Raw genomic sequence first — 18050 nt, 5'->3', positions numbered from 1 at the left:
GATTTGCAGAATTGTTGAACACCAAAGTATCTTCTATAGAACCAGTGCCTGGATGCTATGGTGCCTTCACTATGGCTGTAAAAAGATGCTTGAGAATGACAGTCCCTCATGGCTGTCGAACATCTTATATCCCTGGGATTACATTAGATCAAGTCCCCTACTCACAAAATACAGCAACTTATTTGATGAAAACTCTTTCTGTGAAGCTACAGTGGAAGCAGGAAACAAGCTTACTTCCTCTGTAAGAAGGCAAAAGGGGATAAATGGGTAGAAACAATAGAAAGGTTGGATTTGAAAAGCGAAAGAACTGTAAAGCTTGGAGATTTCAAAGACACCTTATGAATGATCTGACTAAGACCACTGCACATCATAATATCATTGCCAGTCAAGCAGCAACCAGTTACTGCTGAATGGGAAGGCATCCCATAAATCACAAAAACCTAGACAGCAAAGAGGAGAGTAGTGACCTCACACCATTGAGCATGAGAGAATTAGAGGTGGTTATCAAACAGAGCAAAAATGAAAAATCTGCTACCTTGGACTATAAAACACTTTGGATTAACAATGAAAAAATGAATTTCCAACTTTTCAACACCTGTGGGAGCATGAGCCAAATCCCAAAGATATGTTGGAAAAACCAAGTGATTGCTTTGCTGAAACTTGATGGAGAAGGAAATAATACGAAGTATTTTAGACCAGTCACACTACTATGTCACCTTTGCAAATTATGGGAAAGATCAATTTTAAATCACCTGTCACCTGTTGTTGACCCCTTACTTATATCTCAGCATTCTGGTTTTTTAACTGGCAAATGCTGTGGTGAACAGTTTGTAAATCTCATGCAGTTTATAGATGATGTGTTTGAAGCTCGTAAGGTGGCAGGAGGAGTTTTTGTCGACTTATCAGCAGTGGATATGACCAGTCTCCAGCTACTACTAGTCAAGGTCTCCGACATGATCGAGGATTTTAGTTTAGCTATGCTCAGCACCACTCTTTTACACAATCACAGATTATTCATCAACTTTCAAGAACAGTATAGCCGATGGAGACTACAGAAAAATGGCCTGCCTAACAGAAGTGCACTGGCACCAATTCTGTTCAATATATACACACAAATGATCAACCTATACCACCCAATACCAGGAACTTCTTGCATGCTGATGTTCATACTCTAGCCACCTAGAGCACAGATTTTGAAGCAGTGGAGAACAACCCCATGAATGCCCTTAAAGAGCTTTCCAGTTATTGTATTGCAACTCAATACACTGTAAATCAAATCCCTCAAAGACACACGTGTGTGCTTTTCATCTGAGAAACAAGGAGGCTAGTCAAAAAGGAAAGATAGTACACCTTGTGTTGAACTGGAACACTCTGAGACCACAAAATATCTAGGAGTGACACTATATATGTCTCTTAGTTTCAAGAATCCCTGCATGAACTGAAAGTCTAAAGTTTCCACCAGGAACAATCTTTGACAGAACCTGGCTGGATCATAGTGGAACAGTCAGACTGAAACTATCATAGTGGCGTTATGATATTCTGCAGGAGAGAACGCATGTTCTGTTTGATGTAATTCAACAAATACCAAGCAGGTGGCCTTGCCCTCAGTGTCACACGTGCAGAATCACAATAGGCTGTTTGGAATACACTCCAATCGAATGGGTTTACAATCTCACAAGAATAGCACAACTTCATGTTCAAAGAGAAATAGCTGTGATTAAGGAAACAAAGATGATGGAATAGGGGAGAACCCATCCTCTGTATGGGCACAAACCACACCCACAACAACCGAGTCAATTAGAACATTGACAACACTTTGAACCACTACTGAAAAAGCTAGGTTGCAACTATGGAGGGCTGCAGCCTACCTTCCCACCGTGTGGAAACGAGTTTACCTCTTGGCTGTGAGGAGCGATGGACAACTTAGAAATGCTTGAATAGAATGAGACTTGGATTTGGTAGATTTAAGGTTAATTTGGCAAGATGAGGCTACATTGCTCAGGATTATATTCAGTGTGAATATCAGACTGTCCATTATATGCAGCAGTATTGACTGCATTCCATCTTTTGCAAAAGTTGATGAACTCCATCAACGGACAGAAAATGCATTGGAAATGGCAAAGTTTTGGACAAAAGTAATAAAGTCATAACATGTACTTTTCTGATATGAGACATAAATAAAGACACAATATTCCTACTGTATACTTCTTTAAAATGAATATTTTCTTGGCCTTATCTGTGTTGCCCCAGCTTATTATGCCTTAAGACAGTGAAAGTATGCTAGAAATATCATCCTCAGTTTACTTCATTGAGGTATTTCTGAGGGCAAAAGAGCAGAACTGAGCTTAACTTATCCACATACTGGTGCCAACTCTGGTATTTACTGTATACTATCTATCCTTTGTAACATTAGAAATCATTTGAGATGCACACATAGTTGCATCATAGCAATAGTTGCACAGAAGTACGAAATTGGAAGCCAACCAATATGCACGAGTGCAGAAGAAACCATGCAGTGTCTGCTTATTTCATGTATGAATACATTAAGAAAGGCAACAGGGAGTTTTGGGCCCACCCAGTGGTTAGTTCACAGCTACTGAAAAGAGAATTCTTGTCACTCATTATCGATATGAGAGAAGATGAAGATAAATTCTTTATTTTCAAATGAGTGTACAATTGTTTGATGAATTAACCTTAAAATAACAGCTGTAACATCAGTAGTTCTTTTCCAGTAATGCGCTCTGATCTGCCACACTATACTGTGTGAAATAATAATGAAAGTTTGTAAGGCTGTGTGGAAAGTCTTGGACAAAGAATGCGCATCAAAATTCGCTAATAAAGGTGGCTGAAAAATACCACAGGATTTTAAAAGCATGCTGTGTGGTCTAGACAATGAAATCCCATCAACCCCAGGAAGAAGCTCATTTAACAATAGAAATAATGTTTTTGGCTATCACTTTATCTATAAAGTTCAAAGTAGCAAGGCAAGACAAATGTATTGAAATGTGGTCGGTAACAATGGAAGTGAACACTGAATCAATTTATTCCCAAACATAAGACTATTCAGTTTATACTGTTGCAGAAGAAGCTGAATAGCACCGTGGTGTAGTAGTTATGATACTAAACTGTTGCATGGAGGGTTGAGTTAAAATCTCCCCTGGACTGTACAATTTTAATTTCTATATTCGGTTCGAGTACATTCTAGATGTATCCACAAATGTCAAGAATCATTGTACTGGAATGTTCTGTAGCTGTATATATACTGTATGTGTTCTGGCCAGAAGCAGTTCTCTTCACAGTCTTGTATATGCAAGTGCTGAATAAAACTTCGTTAAGTGAAGTTAGTGTTCATCATTCATCTACTTAAACCTTCTATGTGACATTATTCTGGTGGAGGCACTGGGTTTTGGACATTGTGATAAGCGCACATTTTCGACGACACAGTGGCTCCCATCAGGCCACGACAGAGCCACCGTTTACCATGGCGAGAAACCTGAGTTCGAGCTATATTCAACAGATCGCAATCTATCAGAGACAGAAGAAGAAGAAGAAGAGGACGTTACAATGACAGGAACTGTGTGCCACCACATGAGACATTCTTCCAGGTTCTTTGGTGGTGATAGCCAAGATCCAAACAAGTGGCTGAAGGTATATGAGCGTATAGCCATATTTAACAAATGGGATGGCGCAGTGTGTTTGGCTAATGTATTTTTCTACTTGGAGGGCACTGCCAAGCAATGAACAATGAGGAGAAGTTCACAAGCTGGGAGGTATTCCAGGTGGAACTGCGCAAGTATTCGGTGACACACAACAACAGAAGTGCAAGGCTGAAGATAAAGTGCAGGGCATAGGGTCCAGGAGAAACTACAGCATCCTACATTCAAGGCATCGTGGGGCTGTGTTAAATAGTGGAGGAGGAAGATAAGGTTGCACATCTCATGAACGGTGTTGCTGAGGTCATCTATCAAGCCTACTCCTGAAGGATATTTTGACTGCAGACGACTTCATAAAATGGTGCCAGTATATTGAGACAATGCATCAAAAAAGAATTACATGCAAGAAGTTTGAACAGCTTCAAAACATCGTATCGATGTCTGTGATGGAGGAAGCAACAGATTTCACAAGTGTTCTTCATCACATAGTGAGAGAGAAAGATCAGAAGGCACCTGGATTGCACGGCGAGCAAAAAACCAAGACGCTTTAAGAGAAGGGAGGAAGTGGAACAGACATTCAACCCAGTCTTTCGTCCTTCATTTCCCTTTAAAATGGTGAAAAAGTCGAGACCCAGGCGGAGTTACGTTCCTACAATGTCGCATGAGGAACCTGTTTGGGCACCAAGGAAGACTGACATCTGGAGGACCTAGGATAACCAACCAGTGTTTCCACTGTGGATGACCAGGACATGTGGTGCGCCAACTCCAGGACAACGAAGATGAACAAGATGATGTGGGTGCAGGACGACGTAGGTCACCATCGCCACAAGCTAGCCACTGGAGAGGATGCTCCCCAACATGCCGATCAAGGTCTCCATCGCCGTTTAGAAGCTCTAGCCGATCACCTAGCTGCCGCAACCTGGAAAATTAAAGGGTGTGACCTTTCTCAGAGGTGAGGCCGCTGAAGAGAAAAATCCTCCGCCGTCAATCATTACAAAAATGATAGGAAACTACATCGATATCCTCATGGATGGACGACCAGCCCAAGCTCTAGTGGACTCTGGAGCATCATAGTCAGTCATTTCAGAGAAGTACTGTAGCCATTTGCAGAAAACCATATTCGTCGAAAACTAAACATCTCTGCTGAAGGTGGCTAATGGGAAATATGTAAAACCTACAGGAAGATGTGCCATTCATATGGGTATAAGTGGCCATACACAGCCCTTAGAATTCATCGTCTTACAAGAGTGTAGTCATGACGTCATTGTCGGATGGGACTTTTTGAAAGCTTCTCAGGCAATTATAGATTGTGGTTGCTCGAAGATTTTGCTAGACGAGATGAGATACTGTGGACAGGAAGATGCACATCCAAGCGTGTGGAGACTGTGTGCTGGATGAATTGATTGTTCCTGCAGTCAGCAGTCGAAAGGTAACTGTCACATGTCATGCCATGCATCAGTCCATGGATCTTGTAGTGGAATGTAAGAGAAACATACCACTGAAGAATAACTTGGTCATCCCAGCCTCTGTCATCTCGTTTAAACGGATTCGGTGAGTTGTGGATAGTTAACTTTCACTGAGAACCACAGATCCTTCCAAGATGCATGTGCGTAGCAAATGCTGAGCCGTTAATTGCAGAACAGCGGAGTGTCATAGAAACCTCCCATGCCAAGTCTGTGGGTGAAATTAGTGCTACCACTATGAGAAAAGATCTTCTAGCTTGACTATCACCAGATCTAACTAAGGAACAACAGAAGAAGCTACTTGCCATTCTTCAAGAGTTCTCTGAATGCTTCAATGTGTAGGTGAAAAGCAAATTAGACAAATCAACGGTGAAGCACCGGATTAGCACTGGAGACCATCAACCAATAAGCCAGAGAGCATATCGTGTGTCAGCAACGGAACGTTGAATAATTCGTGATGAGGTAGAGAAAATGATGAAAAATGAAGCCATTCAGCATTCGCAGAGTCCATGGTCATCACCAGTGGTTCTCGTCAGGAAGAAGGATGGCAGTTGGCACTTTTGTGTTGTTTACAGGAAGCTTAATAAGATAAGTAAAAAGGTTGTTTACCCCCCTTCCACGAATTGATGATACACCAGATTGTCTGAAGGGGGCTAAGTTTTTCTCAACCATGGACATGTACTCGGGATACTGGCAAATCGAAGAAGATGAGGCTGATAGTGAGAAAACTGCATTCATCATCCCTGAGGGCCTGTATGAGTTTAAGGTAATGCCGTTTGGTTTGTGTAATGCACCAGCAACTTTTGAACGGATGATGGATAATTTTCTAAGGCACCTGAGGTGGACAATGTGTTTTTATTATTTAGATGACATTATAGTGTTCTCAGAGACATTTGATGAACATATAAAAAGTCTGAGGGCCGTACTTAAGTGTCTCCATCAAGGCAGACTGAACCTTAACCCAAGAAAGTGTCTCTATGGAGCAAAAGAAATCAAAATACTTGGACACCTTGTGTCAAACGAAGGTGTGTGGCCAGATCCAGAAAAGGTGAGATCTATAACGGAATTCGCTATTCCTAAAAGTATTAGAGATGTGAGAAGCTTCCTCAGATTATGTTCCTCGGATTATGTTCTTATTACCATCATTTTATCAAAGACTTTTGTATCAAAGCCATGCCACTCCCAAGAGTTGTTAAAAGCTGATGGCTAAATTTATCTGGGGTGGTGTTCAACAAGATTCTTTCGACGTGCCGTGAAGAGCTCTGGCTACTGACCCTGTACTTGGTCTGTATGATGAGAGAGCACCCTCAGAACTACACACAGATGCCAGCGGGTGTGGGATCGGTGATGTTCTGGTGCAAATTTTGGATAGAAAAGAGAAGGTTATAGCCTATGCTTTTAGGACACTTACAAAAGCTAAGAGAAACTACTCAACTACAGAAAGAGAATGTCTTGCTGTGATCTGGGCCATGTACAGATTTTGACAGTATCTCTATGGAAGGCCATTCACTGTTGTTACAGACCATCATTCACTTTGTTGGTTGACAGGTCTTAAGGATCCAACAGGACGACTCGCCAGGTGGGCACTACTTCTTCAAGAGTATGACATTACCATAGTGTACAAAAGTGGAAGAAAACACAAAGATGCCGACTGTCTCTCAAGAAACCCTGTGCATGACCATCGAAACATGGATGAAGATAGTGACTGTCTCGCTGCACTCCATGATCTCTCTTCTAGCAGGAGGAGGTCACCAAGATATCTCAAATTATACTTGCCTTAAATCAGTCAGAGGATGTGAAAAGACAATGTAAGGTAGTTAATGGATTGCTTTCTGTTTGGAAAGAGGTGGCTACCACTGATTCCTAAACACAGGAGCTCAGATGTTCTACAGAAATTCCATGACACACCTGAGGCCAGACATTTAGGATTTATTAAGACACACAATAGGATCCGCTAGAGATTTTTCTGGCCAGGTTTACTTAGGAGTGTCCGTTACTGTGTGTCACACTTTCGAGAGTGCCAGAGGAGAAAGGCAGTTCTTCGGGAACCACCTGGCCGACTCATACCAATTTCATCAGCCGAAATGCCTTTCCAGTGTGTTGGGATTGACCACCTCGGACATTTTCCAACGTCTGCTAGTGGCAATAGATGAATTATTGTTTGCACTGATTATCTGACACACAATGCTATTACAAAAGCCGTGGAAACAGCCGAAGCATCCGAGGTAGCCAAATTCATTGTCGAAGACATTGTATTGTGTAAAAAGGTAATTAATTATGGATTGAGGGGAAGGTTTTCCATCGAATCTTGTGACAGAGATAAACCGTCGGTGCAACATTACTCATCACATGATGACTGCCTACCATCCACAAACTAACAGGCTTACTGAACGCCTTAATAAGACCTTGGCCAACATGCTATCAATGTTTGTCAATGTTGAATAGAGAAACCGGGGATGAGGTGCTACCTTTCTTGACGTTTACCTACAACACTGCCAAACAGGACACCACAGGATTTACGCCATTTTTACTAGTGCGTGGGTGTGCGGCAACTACGACGATGGACGCTGTTTCTGTTACATCCTTCCACATCCTTCGAATGAAGCCCTATATGGATCCTGCAGCCCAAGGTAAATTCAAAGCTCCAGCGACAGGCAGCAAGCAGAAAGGTGATGAAAAGCGTAAAGGTAAACGAAGTTCTAGTAAGATCACCGCCAGGGCAAGCATCGGTCATCGGGAGTCGGAGTATACAGGACCGATGACTCATTCCCAGACTAGGAGGACATAACACCGAGATGCTGTTCTCTTAAGGAGGGAGCAGTGTCGTAGAAAAAGCTGAGTAGCACTGTGGTGTAGTGGTTATGATACTAAACTGTTGCATGGAGGGTTGTGAGTTCAAAAACCACCTGGACTGTACAATTTTAATTTCTATATTCGTCTTGTGTACATTCTAGAAGTATCCACAAATGTCAAGAATCATTGTACTGGAATGTTTTGCAACTGTATATATAACATGTGTGTTCTGGCTGGAGGCAGTTCGCTCCATGCTCTTGTATGTGCAAGTTCTGAATAAACCTTCGTTAAGTGAAGGTAGTGTTCGTCATTCATCTACTTACACCTTCTTCTACGTGGCAATATCACTATTTAAATGTGTGCAGTTTTGTATTTTGTGACTGCTATACAATAAAGCAATTGATTTCAATGAGCCTGCTAATGTAACGGACTGTATCTGCTATTGTTAACTGAAAATTTGTTCAGTCAGATGAAGGGGCTCTCACCAGGGGCAAAGCATTTGCTGCTGAGCCTCATTTCAAGTTTTAAATAGTCACGTTCGAGGAAAAACACCACCTGGAGAACACAGATACGAACTAGTTTCAGAATGATGTTTGTCATTTCTCTCCTGATTTGGTTTTGCAGCACAAACCACACAAAACCTTAAAAACATTTGAAGCCCTGAGGCTCTCCTGTTAATCCTGTCATGATTCTCCTTGCAAGAAGTGTTCTATATTTCAGGGTATTTTTTCACCCCCTCAGTGAATTATTCCAAGTCCAAACTCGGTAAACTGCAGCAGTCGGCTAGATCGAGGCGATAACTTTACCCTTGGTTTTCGGCTTTTAAAATATGACTCCAGCCATGCAATAGAAGGTCCTTCTTTTTCCATCTACACATTTGAATACCATGGCAGTATCACAGAAAATGCCATCACTGTAATTTTTCTCACTTTTGCTTACCAGAACCATCTTAATGAAATGATATAGTACATTGTCACCAAAGCAGCCTTTAAAGAACTCAAACAACATATAGTGTAAAGGTTATTCTAAGAAAGGTGGTTCATGTTCTGTTCGAAGCTACCTTCTCAAAAGAAATTAAAATAAAATAAAACAAAATAAAGTAAAATAAAATGAGTAGATATGATGAAGGGAGATGGGTCCGTAATTAGAAATCTCTCATCTGTCTCCTTTTGTAAAAAGCTGTTACTATTACATATGTAAGGCTTTCAGGAAATACAGCTTGCCTTATTGGCTAATAACAAATACAACTGGAATATCAAAGATTTACTCACCAAGTGACAGCAGGAGAAAAAAATGCATAATAGTTATGGAAATGTGCAAGCTTTCAGAACCAGTGGTCCCTTCTGGCGGAAAGACTGAAGGGAAAGGATGAGGGATGAAGGACTGACGAGGGTGAGGAAATGGGGGAGTTACAGGAAGGTTGCCCAGAATGCTGCACCAGGGGAGACTTGCTGTATGGTGTGAAAAGGAAAGATTGATTTTTGGGAACTGCACAGGACAAGTCTTGAAAACCTGGTAGCATAAAGGTGGAGATAGGACAATAAAGAAAACAAGTGCTTTATATGTGGTAGGCAGTTGGGGGAGGGGGTGAGGGTGAATAGACAGGTCAGAAAATAAAAGGTACAGAAAACTAAAAGGGAATGAAGAAGAAGAAGAAGAAGAAGAAGAAATGCTGAGGCGAGCATTATACCATGTATAATTTAGGACAGGTGAGTGGCGAGAACCAAGCACATGTTGTAACATCAGTTCACACTGTTGGACATCAGAGGAACTGGTCACAGCTGTCATATTGTAGAGCATGCTCTGCTACAGGATACTGTGTTGCCAGTATACACCTCCTGTCTGTGCCCATTCATCCTTAGTCAGTGGGAGTCATTGGGACCTCTCTACCATGTATAATTCATTTATCTTTCTGCTTTTATTAACTCTAGCATGATGTGCTTTCAGTAATCTCTGTCGTATCCTATCTTCCACTTTTATGCTCTCAGGTTTTCAAATCCCGGCCTGTGCAGTCCCATACCATCAGTCTTTCCTTCTCATCCTGTCCAGTAAGTCTCCCCTGACCTGGCGTTCTGTACGAATTTTCTGTAACTTTCCCTATTTTCTAAACCTTGCTGGTCCTTTTCCTTTAACCCTGTTCCTTTCCTTTCATACCTTCTGCCAGGAGCAATCTTGTGAAGCATCCCATACTGCACAGCAGTACTTGAGCAGAGGATGGACAGGTGTAGTGTAGGCAATCTCTTAATAGGCCTATTGCATATTCTAAGTGTTCTGCTAAAACACGATCTTTGGTTTGCTGTCCCCATAACATTATCCATGTGATCATTCCAATTTAAGTTGTATTTCCTAGGTATTTAGTTGAATTGACAATCTTTAGATTTAACAATGGAAATCCAGGATGGAATGTAACAATACCAGAGAAGGAAAGTTGCTACTCACTATATAGCAGAGATGCTGAGTCGCAAAAGGCACAACAAAAGATTCACACAATTTGAGGCCTTTGTCAGCAGTACACACATACGCGCTCACGCAAACACAACTTGCACACACATCTGTAGTCTCAGAGAGCTGTGTACTGCTGACAAAGGCCTTAATGCTCGAAAGCTATAATTGTGTGAATCTTTTGTTGTGCCTTTTGCGACTCAGCATCTCTGCTATATGGTGAGTAGCAACTTTCCTTCTCTGGTATTGTTACAATCTTTAGAGTTGTGTGATTTATCATGTGACTGAAATGTGATGGATTTCGCTTAGTACTCGTGGATGATCGTACTTTTCATTATTTAGGGTCAATTGCCACTCTTTACACTGTGTAGATATCTTGTCTAAATAATTTTGTAATTGGTTTTGATATTCTGATGACTTTACGAGGCTGTAAATGATGGTGTTGTCTGCAAACAATCTAAGGTGGCTGCTCAGATTATCTCCTAAATCGTTTATATAGATTAGAAATGACAGAGGGCCTATAAAGCTTCCATGGGGAAAATCTAGATATCACTTATGCTTTACTTGGTGACTTTCCAGCAGTTACTATCATCTGTAATCTTTCTAATTGGAAATCATGAATATAGTCGCACAACTGAGACAGTACTCCATAGGCGTACAGTTTGATTGTAAGTTGCTTGTGAGAAATGGTATCAAAAGTCTTTCAGAAATCTAGAAATCAATTTGACATCCCCTGTTGATAGCGTTACTTTGTGAGAATAAAGAACTAGTTGTGTTTCACGAGAACAGTGTTTTCTGAATCCATGCTGAATGTGTGTCAACAAGCTGTTTTCCTCAATGTAATTCATAATGTTTGAATGCAGTGTATGTTCCAACATCATACTGCATTTTGACATCAGTGATGGGTACATAATTCATTCAATTACTCTTACTTACAATAGTATTTGTGTGACCTAAGCAACACTCCAGTCTTTGGGTATAGATCTTTAATTGAGCAAGTGGTTGTATATGATTGTTCAGTATGGAGCTATTACATCAACATACTCTGTCACACAGTGAAGGTATTGATTGTGTCTCGCCACTGCTGTACTTCACATACGTCCAGAATCTCATTGATCCTAGATGTTGGCCACCCTTTCTTTGAACTTCCTCTATAATCATCCTTGACATATTGTGGGATGGTTTTGGTCCAAACTACCTCCTCCCAAAATATGGAAAGAAAAGAGCTTGCAGTAAAAGAGATTTGTTTCATAGTAGCAAAGATGTAGTGCTCTTAGCTGTTAAGGTATGCATTTGAGAGTCGCTTTTTACCAGATTTTTTTACTTTCAGTGATGGTTCGTCTCATGTCCCTGGATACTGACTATTCCTCCTGCGACAACCTAAGTGTTCATAGCAAATTTTTGTAGACACCAGTATTCTTTTTTAAGATACATTATTTTGCTGTGAATATGTATGTTTAATTATCAATAACAGCTGACATCACTTTTATTTTTATTACTTGTAATCAGAAAAGTGTTTATTTTCAGAACTTGAAAAACTGTCTGTTAAAAAACTTTATTTTAACCATTTCAGTGTGTAGAAAATGTGTCTCGAGCAAATTGCCCTGTGTGCCTTGAGGACATCCATACATCTCGGATTCCATGCCACATTCCAGAATGTGGCCATCTGTTACACAGAACGTGCTTTGAAGATTTGCTTCAAGCGGGGCATTATGCATGTCCAACTTGCCAGACATCTCTCCTGGACATGACCCAGGTACATGATAAGCTTAAAGACAGTGGTCACGTGTGTGTGAGTTGTGCTTGCATGAATGTGTGTGATTGTCCACTTTAATAGAAGATCCTTTGGCCAAAACCCCAATTGTTTAGGAGTCTTTTTGTTGTGCCTCTGTGTGACTCAAATCTCTTCTATATGGTGAAGAGAAATCTATCCTTTTCGTAATACTGTTATTCTTTTAAAATAATTAATTTTCAGTTTCTTCATGGTGATAGTTCTTACTATGGCTTGTGTCATATGTGAGAGAAACTTCTTAAAAAATAAGTATTGTTGTTGGTGGTGATGGTGGTGGTGGTGGTGGTGGTGGTGGTGGTGATATCTTTTGTGTCAAAATTATGTTGCTAGGCCCAGCTAATGACAGTATCTTAATGTTTATAAGATATTGTTGAAAAATTGTATGTAATACATGGAAAAGAGGAAAGAGAAGCAGCCATATGAGCTTCAAGGGCTGATGATAATTGGAAGTCAGTACTAAGCAAAGAAGGGAGGTAATATTCAGAAGGGCTATATCAAGGCAATGAACTTGAGAACAATATTATGAAAAGGAGAGAGGAATTTGATGAAGATGGGGAGAGGGGCTGGGGGATGTGATACTGTGAGAATAATTTGACAGAGCACTGAAAGTTTTAACTTGAAATAATGTACCTGGAATAGATCACATTCCTTCAGAATTATTAAGGTGCTCGGGGAAACCAACCATAACACAATTGTTCCACTAGTATGCAATAGTGCAATATGTGTAATATTGCAAGACTTAAAGGAGAATATAATAATCCTGATACCGAAGAGGGCAGGTGCAAGTTTGCGTGAATGTTATAGTAACATCAGTTTAAGTAAGTCATGGTAACAAAATTATTTAGAGAAGCATCAGTAGACACGTAATAGCTGACCTCTGGAAAGGTCAACTTGGGTTTTAAAGAAATCTAGGAACACTTGAGACACTACTGACTATATGGATTATCGTAGAAGACAGGCTGAATAGTAATTGAGGAGGTGGGAAGATAGAGTTGTAGAATATTCTCTAGGTTATGCAATCTGTGCATGGAGTGAGCAGTAAAAGAATCACTGGCAGAAAATACAGGTCTTAAAGTTCAGGAAGGAAAAATAAAAACTCAACATTTTGACAATGACGTAATTCTGCCAGAGATGGCAAAGGTTTGAAGCAGCCCTCCATGCTAGTTTATCCCATGCGAGCATGTCATCTCTGAATAACTAGTGCAATCTACATCCTCTGGAATGTACTTGCTGTAGAAAGCCTTGGTGTCCCTCTAAAATTTGTACCCATCACACTTACCTTCAGCACCGTATTGAGTATTCTTTGATGCCACATGATGTATCCTGTTATCAATCTCTTCTTTTAGGCTACAGTGGGCAGAATACTCTATGATCTCAGAATGCGAACTGGCACTGTAGTGTCCAGAATAGCAGTTCTTTGTTCAGCGGTGTATGGTAGCATTCTGCAGCAATCAGACAAACAATAGTCAGACGCATTGCTATTTGATGTGGTACTGGATTGACGTACATTTCTGAAAGTTGATATATTCAGTGTAAGGAAAGCTCCAAGTATTCTAATGAAACAGAGAGAATTGTTTGGAGATCTTAATACATTGTATGAAAGTTTACAGTTAGATAGTGATCAATTCCATGAATGTACAAGCTTGTCTGGGTCTATATTTGATTATATTTTGCGAAAGATTGATGCATGCATGAGAGTACCCTGCATCAATTTCCATTCAGCTGTATCACCAGAGGAAAAAACTTAGTTTACCATGCTGTAAGCAATAAAAGTGAATTCAGCAACTTTTCTTTTTAAAATTTTTTTAAAAATGAAAATAGTATTACACAATTTAAACAGTTGCAACCAACATCACTGGCGGCAAAAAGGTGCTAGACATGTTTGTGAATTAGTTGTCAGAACAAAATGACGCAGTAAAAATATTTACTTGTTGTCAGTATTTAAGCTCCATTGGTATTTCACTCCATATCTTTCTTGCAGTTGCTAGTTTTATGCTAAGAATGACCAGACTGCCAAATTTCTGGCCTATCTTGTGCTGCTGTGATCATTTCTGCACGCTCAAGAAACACAAACTGGTTTGTGTTGGGCTTGCAAGCTCCACTTCATGCTGTCACTGCTAAATGCACAGGCTTCCTGAAAGGCCTGCTGCTAAGACACTTCCGTTGCCAAATAGGTTTGTGTTGCACGTTGCAGGAAAAATAGCATTCAGTGATACGCAGTTGTGCTACAATTCTTTCCCTCCCAGTTTAGTCAGTAGTTCTTCATTAGTTGTCCAAACTACCCATCTGATCTTAAACATTTTTCCTTAGCTCCAGATTTCAAAAATTTGTGTCCTCGTACTATTTATCGTCTACATTTTATTTCTGTACAAGGCTACATTACAGACAGATAACTTCAAAAAAGATTTCCTAACTTCTCATTTCAGACACACTTTTCTTTCTGTATGTTGTTTCCACTTTACTAAGCCACCATCAGTTATTTTGCTACCCAAATAGCAAAACTCATCTGTTGCCCAGTACTTCGTTGGTAATTCCCTTGGCACTTATTTAATTTGAATACGCTCTTTTAACCATGTTTTACTTTTGTTGTTGTTCATGTTATAATGTCTTTTCAAAGCACTGTCCAAACCAAAGTAAAATAAGGATAATGAAGTGTAGTCAGTTGAATCAGGTTATGATGAGGCAATTAGATTAGGAAATGAGACACTAAAGATAGTAGACAAGTTTTGCTATTTGAACAGCTAAATGACTGTCAATGGAAGTAAGAAAGAGGATGTGAAATACAGACTTGCAATAACAAGAAAAGTTTTTTCTGAAAAAAGAAATGATTAACATTGATTATAAATTCAAGTGTGTGGAAGATTTTGTTGAAAGTATTTTTTGGAGTATGACTGCATATGGGAGTGAAACCTGGATGACGAACAGTACATGCTAGAGAAGAGTACATGCTTTTGAAATGTGGTGTTACCGAAGAATGCAGGAGATTAGATGGTTCGATCGAGTAACTTACTATATTAAATTGGAGGAAACAAAGAGCCTTAGGGCAAATGATGACTAAAAGAAGTGATTGGTTGATAAGACACATTCTGAGACATTAAAACACTGATAATTTAAGTTGGAAGAAAGAGGTGATGGGGAGTTAAAAATTGTGAAAGGAGAGCAAGACTTCATTACAAGTTCAAGTAGACTTAGGTTGCTGCAGTTGTGCAGATATTAAGAGACTTGTGCAGGACATACTATCATTGAGGCTTGCACCAATCCACTATTTTGACAGCAAACCACAAGTATTTCAATATGTTCAACTAAAAATTCATTTTGACAATAGACTCTAGGTAACATTATGTTGCTCTAATAGTAGATCACGATGTAGTTTGCAGGAAATCAACATGTACAAGCACCTGTTGCAATATTATCTCCACTAATGATGTAAAACTATTGAAAAACAAAAAGTATTATCAGTTAATAGGCAAAACAATATGTTGTCATATTCCACTGTGTCACCCTTGACTCAAACCATTTATTAACTTTCCTACTTATGCCAGTTACTTACCAGGAAATATTTTTGTTTCTGTTTATTATTCCAATCATTTTTTTGGGTAATGGAACACCAGTGTTTCTTACAGTCACTGTGTGTGTGTGTGTGTGTGTGTGTGTGTGTGTGTGTGTGTGTGTTTTAGGTGATAAGTTTCTTCACAGAAATTTATTTAGTAAGTTCTTTACACATACTGTTCCTTTTGTCACTCCATTTATTGTTGTAGTTCATCATTATGTGCTGTTGTATTATTTCAGCTTTGGGGATTCCTTGATGCTGAGGTTGCAGCAACTCCAATGCCACCAGAATACATAAACTATAGAGCAGAAATTTTGTGTAAAGACTGTCATAAAGTAAGTGTCTTACATACTAACGCTAATTATACGCATTTTAGATGTTTGTTACCAATCTGATGGCATATTTTCCTTGACATTTTTCAGGAATCCACTGTTAAGTTCCATGTTGTTGGCCTCAAGTGTTTGCACTGTGGTTCTTACAACACTTGCAGAATTAAAGGGTCTCTGATACCTGGTGTATCGGGTACGTCTGGTAAGAGGTAAAAAAAAAAAAGAGAGAAAAAAAGGTTGTATCAACAAATGTACACACGCACACATGCCTCTCTCTCTCTCTCTCTCTCTCTCTCTCTCTCTCTCTGTGTGTGTGTGTGTGTGTGTGTGTGTGTGTGTGTGTGTGTGTGTGAGTGTGTGTGTAAATAAGGGCTAAAAAGTTATAACAAGATGAAAAGTTAAGTTTGTTGTAGAATGAAAGATTATGATGAATACTAAACTTCTGAATGAAAGAGGATTTGTTCAGACCTAAGAATTTCTGATTTTTGACATGCAGTATACTCCTGATTAATGTGGGGGAGAAGGTGCATGAATAATTGCAAAATAAGAATAATGATATATTTTCAAACCTGTAAACTAGGTTAAAAAGTTTATCAGAGTTCTGTGCGTAGGTACTGTTGCCCTGTGCGTAGGTACTGTAGGCCTTTTTTATTTCTTAAAATATTGTGTGATTTTGATCAGTTTCTGAGAGAAGTTGACATTTTTTTCGTGTGCCATTTTAAGTTTCTTTGTGCAGCGGTAATATCATAGTAGTGGAAACACCTCCCCCCCCCCCCCCCCCCCTCTGGCCCATATAATCTGGAAGAGTATCAACATGTTTCAACCCAGTTCAGTGACAGACAAGGTCACTGTCATCCGCACATTTACATTTACTCTCCTCTTCTTTGTTTGGTCGTGAAGCAGCGGTCACAATTTCGGCTTCACTCATGTACTGGAAGCCGGGTTCAGATGCATTGATCTTCAGCCACTCTCTCAAGTTTTCTTCTTTCACACCTTTAAAACCATTTAAACCTGTTGCCAGGGTAATTATTAGTACAGTTGTTATTTATCACTGAAACCTTGAAAATCTATATCTGGAAGAATTTTCCTCCAAGATCAAACTAGTGTATGTGGCTTGACTTCCTGCCAGGCATCAGAAATCTCGCGTATGACATGTAGAATTTTTAACTTCCTCCAGAATGCCACCAAATCATCCTCATCAACTAATAATCTCAGGAGACAAACCCAGTAGTGCTGTTTTACTTAGGCAATTATGCTTTGATCCTTTGGCTGTACAGAGGCAATCATGTTGGGAGGTAAAAACTTAGTTGTGATGAGACCATGAGAATCTTCTGATCGGGATGTGAAGGAGTGTTATCAAGCAATATAACAGCCTTTTGTGGCAATCCATTCTCTTCTAGAAATTGCCGAACTTGTTGTGCCAAATGTGTGTGAAACAGTTTTTTGAAAGTTTCACTATCCATCCATGCTCCTTTTTGGTTGTAATAATGCACAGGGAGATCTTGACCTGTGATGTGCTTGAATGCTCAAGCTTTTTTTTTTATTTTCTAGTCATTAAGAGTTTCACTTTGTGGTTCCCACAAGCCTTAGTGGTGCACAGAATTGTAATGTGTTCCTTAGGTGACTTGTGTCTAGGAACACGGACTTCACTTTTAAAAACAAGGTTTCAGTTTGGTAGACATTTCAAATACAGATCAGTTTTGTCTGCATTATAAATTTGGTTTGCTGTGAACTCCTCTTCATCCACAAATTTTTGGGACTCTTCCTGAAAGGAATCAGGTGCCTAAACATTTGAACTAAGCTGCTCTACTTGTACAGAAGTTCATGAATCCTGTGACATTATGGCAGTTATTGTCACACATTGGGGTGTTTATTGCTGTTTGCTGTAGAAAAATATTTCACCCATTGCACATACAATGGGCTGAATGCTCAAACTTGCTATGGAATTGAAAGAAATATCTGTGCATAGTGTTGCTCCACATCAGTGCTAAGAAAAAATTTGAGTACCCATTTTGTTCCCTTATGGCC

General features: G+C 39.8%; 1 protein-coding gene across 5 annotated transcripts in view; it reads left to right on the top strand.

Annotated features, from left to right (window-relative positions):
- LOC126190980 (RING finger and CHY zinc finger domain-containing protein 1) overlaps positions 1-18050 on the top strand; it is a 106381-nt gene that overhangs the window by 60478 nt on the left and 27853 nt on the right. For 4 of the 5 annotated variants that reach the window (XR_007538305.1, XR_007538304.1, XM_049931653.1 and 1 more), the window contains exons 4-6: positions 11925-12107; positions 15933-16028; positions 16116-16224. Coding sequence is in view for 3 of the 5 variants with exons in the window: in XM_049931653.1 (XP_049787610.1) it covers positions 11925-12107; positions 15933-16028; positions 16116-16224 (388 nt within the window). In the remaining 2 variants the exon portion in view is untranslated. The remainder of the gene's footprint in view (positions 1-11924; positions 12108-15932; positions 16029-16115; positions 16225-18050) is intronic. The other variant, XM_049931652.1, reaches the window with a different exon arrangement.

The sequence above is a fragment of the Schistocerca cancellata genome, chromosome 6 (assembly GCF_023864275.1).
Source record: "Schistocerca cancellata isolate TAMUIC-IGC-003103 chromosome 6, iqSchCanc2.1, whole genome shotgun sequence".
Taxonomy (NCBI): Eukaryota; Metazoa; Arthropoda; class Insecta; order Orthoptera; family Acrididae; genus Schistocerca; species Schistocerca cancellata.
The sequence above is the reverse complement of the archived record's forward strand: the minus strand, read 5'-3'. Positions and strand labels throughout refer to the sequence as shown.